At 37.0% G+C, this 8,526-nt stretch overlaps 2 protein-coding genes across 6 annotated transcripts in view; both read right to left on the bottom strand.

Annotated features, from left to right (window-relative positions):
- Window positions 1–1,550: 1,550 nt before the first annotated feature.
- On the bottom strand, window positions 1,551–5,903 carry sinhcafl (SIN3-HDAC complex associated factor, like). Of its 2 annotated transcripts, none has more exons than XM_032522419.1 (6): window positions 5,761–5,903; window positions 4,492–4,652; window positions 4,266–4,365; window positions 4,055–4,169; window positions 3,510–3,663; window positions 1,551–3,387 (listed from the first exon to the last, which is right to left on the bottom strand). In XM_032522419.1, the coding sequence occupies exons 2-6, from the start codon at window positions 4,617–4,619 to the stop codon at window positions 3,213–3,215; spliced, it is 672 nt and encodes a 223-aa protein (XP_032378310.1). In that variant the 5' UTR covers window positions 4,620–4,652; window positions 5,761–5,903; the 3' UTR covers window positions 1,551–3,212. The 2 variants fall into 2 exon arrangements, with proteins under 2 accessions (XP_032378310.1, XP_032379109.1); XM_032523218.1 differs by having other exon boundaries at window positions 3,510–3,660.
- Window positions 5,904–6,273: 370 nt separating this feature from the next.
- dennd5a (DENN/MADD domain containing 5A) overlaps window positions 6,274–8,526 on the bottom strand; it is a 35,247-nt gene continuing 32,994 nt past the window's right edge. For all 4 annotated transcript variants that reach the window (XM_032521112.1, XM_032521265.1, XM_032521187.1 and 1 more), the window contains one exon: window positions 6,274–7,814. In XM_032521112.1, coding sequence (XP_032377003.1) covers window positions 7,631–7,814 — 184 coding nt within the window. In that variant the 3' untranslated portion in view covers window positions 6,274–7,630. The remainder of the gene's footprint in view (window positions 7,815–8,526) is intronic.

Here is an 8,526-nt window from a genome sequence, read left to right as displayed (position 1 = left end):
ACTCAGCTACGCAATAGCTCCTAGTGTGCGTAAGGTAAAGCTATAAGCGTGCATCATGGATGTATTATAAGGAGCATAGTATAGAGGATCTTTGATCATACATCCATGCTAAGGAGTCCTTGAAGAGTAACGTCACGTGACCGTTAGCCAAACAACGTAGTTGCTAGGCAACACACATACATCGGATATAATCTATTATACATCCATGGTTGTAGTCAGACAGCGAGGAAGGAAGCAGTTATTTCGTTAGCCTCAAAGAAAACGGCAGCTAACGTCCGGTTAAACACAGATGAAGAACGCCGCCAGGCTAACGTTATATTATCCAACCTCCTCCACCCCGCGCCGCGGAGTGCTGATGTTTTCATGAATTTAAGTAGCTTTTTTTTTTTTTTTATTAAACTTGGTGAACAGTAAGCCGTGGACAGTCTTATCCTGCATTTATATATATTCCAGTGTGTCAATAAATATAAATTAAATGATAAATGAAAACGTAAATTAATAAATATAAAACAGAAGGTATGTATCAAATTAATAAGTCAATATAACTTATTTAGGGACTAGCTAGAGAAATTAATTATTGGAAATATGACTGCGTTCACTTGTTTTGTTTGTCACAAGGTTTAGCTCATGTATCTATTCACTAATGAAATTCAACCAGACGATTTGGGAAAGACTTAGAGAATCTCTTTTTATTATGTGAACTTTACCAACTTACAGTTGTAAGATTTATCATGCAACTCAAAGGTTTATTACTACATTCAAATGTAGAGATAATGTTTTAGGCATATTTATGTCTCTGTCTCTCCAAACACAGAAGAGGGGCAGGGATCAAGAACCAGGCTTTAAGGGTTTACACTATGTGACGTGTTTTAATCATATGTGTCACATACTGTATTTTGATGGCTACCAAAAACGTGAATCCAGTTTTTAGATAGGGCCGCAACTGTGACCCTGTACAGTTATATATCTCGATTCCAAACTTAGACTGCATAAAATAAGTTTCAACTGTGAAAATGCTAGCTATAGCCTACATTATGTGAAATGTACGATATCAGCAGCAATAAAGGCGAGTACCTAATTGAGTCACAGAACTTGGTATAAACTCCTTCAGTGTTCCATGTCCAGTAAAAACGTCTTCAACGTAGCTCATGTTCACCACCTACAGGCCTACAGGCGCACAGAAATTTCACAAACACTTTTTTTTTTTCTTCGTTTTTTTATTACAATACAAATCTACTTTGTGGTACAGTAAACAAAAAAAGTATTACAAAAACATCTACATTGCATGTTCGAAGGAAGTGCACACAATTCAAAAAGACTTTCTGAAAGGCTCTACATCAATTATCAAAATGTCAGTTTAAAAGAAAAAGGTTTTGCAATAAATAAATATAAATTACATGAGAATCATAATGACAAGGTCAGGTAATTCATTAAGGCACATCTTACATCCCAAAATGTACCTCGCAAAAACGATATGGCAACTCCCTAAGGACAAAAACAAGCTTATTTCCCAGCTTAAAAAGGGAGCAGCATTCCTCCTTTTAATAATAAAAAAAAATCATAAAACTTGTTCAGCATTTAACTACCCTGCCGCAGAAATGTTTATATATTAAGCAACTTCACAAAGCACTGCCTGTCATTTCAGGAAGTTTGAGATTGATTACAATAAAGCAAAAAAAAAAAAAAAAAAAAAGACATCATTACAGTATTAATTTGAGACAGTATGCACCATGGCTAAAACTGTGCAATCTAAGCATTATTTTTTAACTTTACATACACAAGAAATATCTTGATACAATTGAATTTTGATTAGGAAAGTCATTACTGAAATAATAGATGCTTTTTACAAGCCAGTTTGGTTGAATAACAATCCATCACTTTAAACTGTTATAGTGTGAGTGATAGACACCCCCCAGAGCATTTCTCACATTCAAAATGTCTGCATAGTTTGAAATTCAACAATTGCTTCTGAAGACAGATCACGGAAATGGCAAACACATTTTCTCAAAAAGCATTTTCTAGCAAAAATGTAGACTAACCAAAAAACATAGGTCATGTTTCCTGTAGGTTCTGTTTCTGACCATTGCATGGAATTAGCAATTAAAAAAAAAAAAAAAAAAAAAAAAAAGTATTGCAGCTCACTGTTGCTGCAATTAACCATTTACCAGTCCCTGCAGTTTACACATATTTCCGCAGAACACAAGCTACAGCTTTGCACACCTTTACAGAAATATGCCTGAGAAAATGAGATGTGAAAATGTGATAAAACCTATCAACTGGCTTAGCGTAAAAGTACGTTTTTAGCACCTTTCACACACAAATCTTTACAGAAGTAGTGGTTTGCTATTCCTGTAATTTAAAAAGGTTTGATGTACCAAGAGCTAAACCTTTGTGTATTTACAAAATCCATTTGCTTTACAACATGCATTGTAAAATCATTAGAGGCTGTACAAAAGAAATAAATAAAATCACTTGTCATTCCAAAAGGCAGAGGAATGTCCTGCATGCATGGTCTAACCACATCTATCCAAGCCAATGTGCACCATCTGATGGGAAAATCTAAATGGAGTGGTTTAAACTTGTAGCATGCTTAAGCGTTCTTATCTATACACACATTAAAAGCTTATTAAATTCATTGAGAACAGTTGTACTAAAGATTCCTGGGGTGACCAACAGCCATTTGTGTACAACAAATCCTACAGACCCACGCATTCACACTATGAAACTAACATAAGACAAAACATTGCTGCAACGTTGAAGAACGACTCCAACATAAACAGAAAGCTGGTATTAGAATAGCTGGTGACTTTCATCTGCACACTTAAAATGAGAAATTATGGAAACAAATAGAACAGTCTTGATATGCATGAAAAGGTGACAAAATATTTACAATGTTGATCACTTAATACATAAACAAAAACAATTCCAAATCAGAACTGGAGCCTTGACAAAATTTGCTTCCTCAACCTATAAATAACACTAATGCCCATAATACGTTTTTTTTTTTTTCTTTTGGTTTTCTATAAAAAAAAAGAAAAAAGAAAAATTAACTCTATACAAAAGTTAAAAAATACCCATATAAAAAGGAACATTACATAGTAAAGAACTAACTAACTGATCTAATTGGGTGAGTGGAAATGGGAGGTCTGCCACTGGAGACAAATCCAGGAGGATGCCATGGATAACCCTACAGGGGGATTAAACAAAAGCAATCACCAGGTTTCTTTCATGTCTTCTGGGAGTTGTGGAGGAAGTGTGTCTGGAAGGTGTGCGGCCACTTGTGTGGACGCCAGTTTTTTGGAACTGCAGCAGGGCTTGAAGAGTCGAGGATCAATAATCACCTCTCCAAACCGCCCCTTATAGACAATCCCACAGCACACCTTTTGCCTAAAAGTGGGGCAGATGAAAGACAACCCGTAGCATTATTCATCACATTAAAAGACACAAAACTGCCAAATATTTTTTTTCTGTTACATTGTCAAACACAAAGCTGCTCAATGAGGACTTACCTTTTCCAGTACAAACGGTCCAGGAAAGAGAAGATAGAGGGAGTCGGGCGTCTTTGTTTGGACTCGATGTCTGAGCCATCATCTGACAGGTTGCTGTAACTGGGGGACTGTGCAGGAGACACACTGGAGGTCGTGCTGTGGGCATCAGAGTCTGCTTGTAAAACAAAAACAAGCAAAAAACAATTACACTAAATGTTTAGCTTACAAAACAGAATGAAAGTAGTCTGCAAACAGTCTTGATTCTAACTAAGGCAACTACAAATTATGCTTATTGATTAATATGCTTTTTTCTAGAAAGACTGTCAGAAAATAGGGAAAATGCCCATAGCAATTAAGCCACAAGATGCTGCTAAAAGTCATTTTTAATATCAGGCTGAGAAGAAAACCATACACACCAAACCCAAAACTGAAATTGACCGTGATATTAGGCACTTTCTGAGCATTACACTTTAACTTTAAGTCCACCAATATTCCTTGTCTGAATATTGCCAAATCTGTTGATAATACAAGAATAAATCTCACACTAACAAAGTTAAGCTACTTACTTTGTCTCTTTAACAGGTGAAGCTTCTTAAGCTTGCTTTTCTTCTTTCCATCACTGTTCTTGGTCTTCTTGGGCTTTGTCATCTTGAAGCCGGGACCAGCTCTGGCATCCACCACCTAAGGCAGGTCAGGCAAAATGTCAAGTCAGTTCAAAGCCATAACACGCCAATTGGACAAATATGATTCCCACTACTGTAAGCAGAAATCACTTACGTGGTTCCAGTTCTTCTTGGAGCCATTAGGTAGCTTCTTCCACCTCTTCACCAGTAACACACAGGCATTGCAAATGTCTCCAACACGATCTTCTGACAGCCTTACAAAATGAATGAAATGAAAGTTTAACACCCTAATGCATATTTTCGACCTATTTATAGACACACATGCAAAACACAGAGATTAACACATTACAAACGCACAATGTAAATAAACGAGTTTTTACCCAAAACAGAGCTCGAATGTCTCTTCATATCGACTGCTGTCTGTGAAGCGTGAACTGGATGACTTGGTCTTGCAGATGCAACAGCCGTCGTTACTCCGGTAGATCTTTGACTTGTGAAAGCCAAACATAGTCTGTTTGTTGGTAGGGTTTATGGCAAAGACCTGAAAACGTAAAACAAAGATCGGTAATTGGCCCGACTATAAGAACCGTTGATGTCTGCAGACTGTTGTGTATTCTACTGCTGAAAAGGGGGCGGTCCCTACACGCATACCCAGTTATAACCAAGCCACTCTTAAAACATTTAACATATCCTGGATTAAACTCATTCTAGGTAGCAGAACATTACATATAAAGTTAGAGCACCAAAAACTGAAAAAAGTATAACTAACTTAAGCAACAGCATCCAGGCATCTTAAGGAATTTAAAAGCCAAGTTACGCGAACACCAAAACAAACAAAAACTGACATTACACTAACGTTATAACCTGATGTTACTGGTTGTGTTAAAGACACAAAACATAACAGGACCAGCTATGTCACATTTGATGCGGGATCAACTGATGATGCAGGCTCGTAAACTTTCAAACACTCCCGAGTCCTCACAGCATTGGCTACGTTAACGTTGGGTTAATCACAGAAACCTTACACCGCCCACAACATAGCGTTTTACTATAGTTCACTGGCTTTTCTGAAAATTGGTCAATATGCTTGTAATTTTGCAAGCACAAAGAGAATGGTAGTAGTTGATGTTAGACATTTTTTAGCCGTGAATTTGTTTGCAGCGAAAACTCGAAACAAAAAGCGGGCAGCAGCGCTTTCTGAAGTGAAGAAACAAAAAGCTACCCGGGCTATTCGCTGAATTATGTGTAACGTTAACACGCCTGTCTAAATAACACACCATTATCAACCTTGTACAATGCATGTATGTTGTTAATATTTCAATAAAGTACAAAAAATTGCGATGAACCCATCCTTCCCTTTAAATTCAAACTTTTGCCCGCTAGAGCGCCAAATATGGTTCATTGTTGTTAGCTGTTAGCATGCTAGCTAGCCGACTATGCTACCATTACCACGCCACGCTCTCGTTCACTTCCACGTTATCCCATTGTCGAGTCGGTTAGTCTTTGCACATTTAACGTTAGCTTGCAACAACTAGAAGCGAACACGCCAGGTTACAACAACACAATCACAATCAGTCTCTTCACAATCCACAAAACAGTCAAATTCAACAAATGTAATTTTTGTACAAGAGAAATAACAGTGCACTTACTGAACAAAAACTTTGAATCTTCGCCGTATTCCTTTCTCGCACTGCGCATGCTCTTACTACTACTGCATACAGCTGTCATTAGAATATCATTAGCATAAAAAGCCGGAATGAAAGGGCTGAGCGTACAATGACCACATAAGGAGTGGAGCCGTTGAGTTTGAAACCGGATTCAACCAATCGCTGCTATCCTCGCGTACTCTTCAAAAGACATGAATGATGGGAGGCGTAGTGAACTAGCGGGAATTCACTGTGCCGACACTGTTGTTAACGGCCTTCTTTTAAACTCAAAATCCCATAAACCACCTGGCCTACTGCTTTAAAAAAACAGCTATTTGACATGGCGCGAACAAGTTTGTTTACATTTTCTCAGCTGAGGAAATACATTCATTCTTCAACTGATTTATTTAACATAAAAGTGATGGGAAATTCAGTTTTATAATGTATTAGTATATTTTGTATTTAATAAGTAAAGCAAAAGTTGTCAGAAAACAGTTTGACTCTAATACAATTAAATCCAGGTTAACGCATTACAGATGCTTTATTCTTAATATATTTTTACACTGTACACTGTTGCTCACTTAGTAAACACTACATTACACAGCTATGTCAACAAATGTACAACAGTATTGGAAAACAAAAATATATATCTCCCAAGATGCTCATGTGTGGGTCATACACAGACGAGTACAAAAGTCATTCCAGACGTGGTTGGCACAGAAAAGAAGTCCTTCACATATTAAATCTCTTGTTCTGCACAGTAAAGTTCAAAGTATGTAATGATGGAGGGCCTGGTAACACCTCAAGACACCCCGGTATGGAGTTTGTAGAGGGTTTGAATTTTCTGTTGTGGATATTGCATAGCAAGAAACCATGATGACAAAATCAGGAGTGGGAAAGAGCTGTCCTTTTTACTTCTCACATGGGAAGCAGGAGATCATCCTTTATCAAGAGAAGTCTACACAGGTCATCACACTGTTTTTATTCAGAGAAGAGGGCAGATGTAGTGTCAGGGTTGGGATGATGATAGAAGAAAGGGCTGGCTGTAGGTATTTACATGAAGCCTTTCATTGTGATCTACTTTGCACAGAAAGCTGGGTCAAGCATTTCTTGGAGTACTTGTGTCTGAAACAAAAGCTAAATACTTGGGGTATTTTCCTTTATCCAAATGAACATACTGTCCATCACTAGAAACAGGATTAAACCACACATTCTTACTCTCATGCAAAAAGGATAATTTTCTCTGCTGAAGGTATTCCATGTAAAAGACCTGAACACTAGTACATTTCTCAGTGAAAGGCCCAAATGTAACAGCTGTTTTACTTCTATGTAAGTGAGACTTTTTTCCACACTACAAACCTCCTGGCATACACATACTTATGAAGCATACTTCTACATCATTTGCTTTAAATTCTGCATAATGACAGTGGAATCTGAGTTGACAACAGAGCAAGCAACTTGACTGATTTAATAAAATAATACTGTTTTTCTTTGAAAATATATTAACAGTTTTGATCCTTGCTTTCCCTTAAATATAGCCATTGTCAGCAGTTCATGATAACAATGAAAATATTCAGTTTCAATAAAACATTATAGCACAAGTCATTCATCATCAATAATGTGAAAATTATGGTTCATAATAGAAAACATATTTTTAACATCTAATGGCAAAGTCATTGAGGATAAAAAATAACAACATATCTGGAAAGGCTCATTGCACTTAATATATGGCAAATGTAACAGTAGCTTTGATATAAGCCAGAAAATGTCTTTTGTTCAAGTCTTTTCCAGCATATAAAAGTTCCGTTATTTTTTTTAGTGGTCCCCAGTGATCGTCCTGGTCAGGTACAACTGGTGGGAAGTTAGTTTGGTTTTAGATACCAACACCTTTGACAAGCGAAGCCTCCAGGGTGATGTTGAACTCCTGCAGAGTCTGTAGTACTCTGATCAGAGAGTTTACCAAAGAGCGGTCTTTCATCAGTGCGATGTCTTCGTACATCTGAGCGGTGATTGGACAGTCTGCAAGCAGAGCGATCCAGTGATGCAGCAAATGGTCCCTGAGAGAAAAAGACACACATAAATTCAACATAAAATCTTACACTAGAGACTGATAGCAGTTACTGTATTTAGCAATTTTCCAATAAAAAATATGTGTAACAGCTCAATTTAAAGGCAAACCATATTATACTGTAGATAAAAATATCTCCCTCAACAATTATTTTCATTACTGATTGATCTAAATTATTACAATTGAGTAATTAATTGTTTTGAATATCAAATGTCATCCTCATGTCCCCGAGCCCAAGGTAATATTGTCAAAGTACTTGTTTTGTCCAAAGTCAAAACAATGAAACATAGAAAACAGAAAGAACACAAATCCTTACATTTGAGAAGCTAAAACGATTGAAAGTTGAGCCTTTCTTTCTTGATAAATGACAAAACCATCTATTATCAAAATTGTAGGCAATTCATTATTAGCGATTGATATACAAATTGTTGCAACACTACTATTTTGTACAGAGAAAAGAATAAAATCACTGCGTCAATACGCACTCGAGGCACAGAAACATCTAAAGGGAGAAGGAAATAAAAGAAACCAATAAAATATCTGATCCTTCAAAAATCCTAAAAGGAGAGATCATTTTCACTTGACTCCTTGCCGGTCAGGATTAAGGGTCAGCGAGGAACAAAGCATCTACAAATGTTAGCGGTTCAGTGTCGTAACCAAAGACATTTCAGCAGGACAGTGTCCTGTCTGAACCATGGGTC

Source organism: Etheostoma spectabile, chromosome 1, assembly GCF_008692095.1.
Source record: "Etheostoma spectabile isolate EspeVRDwgs_2016 chromosome 1, UIUC_Espe_1.0, whole genome shotgun sequence".
Classification (NCBI taxonomy): Eukaryota; Metazoa; Chordata; class Actinopteri; order Perciformes; family Percidae; genus Etheostoma; species Etheostoma spectabile.
The sequence above is the reverse complement of the archived record's forward strand: the minus strand, read 5'-3'. Positions and strand labels throughout refer to the sequence as shown.

What these genes read in the sequence shown, in the direction of transcription:
- sinhcafl (XM_032522419.1), bottom strand. Translation starts at nt 4,619, where the DNA reads ATGTTTGGCTTTCACAAGTCAAAGATCTACCGGAGTAACGACGGCTGT. An exon ending in TCACCTGTTAAAGAGACAAA is followed by an intron (nt 3,664 to 4,054) that starts GTAAGTAGCTTA and finishes TTGTTTTACAAG; the next exon opens with CAGACTCTGATGCCCACAGC. An exon ending in GACCGTTTGTACTGGAAAAG is followed by an intron (nt 3,388 to 3,509) that starts GTAAGTCCTCAT and finishes CCCCACTTTTAG; the next exon opens with GCAAAAGGTGTGCTGTGGGA.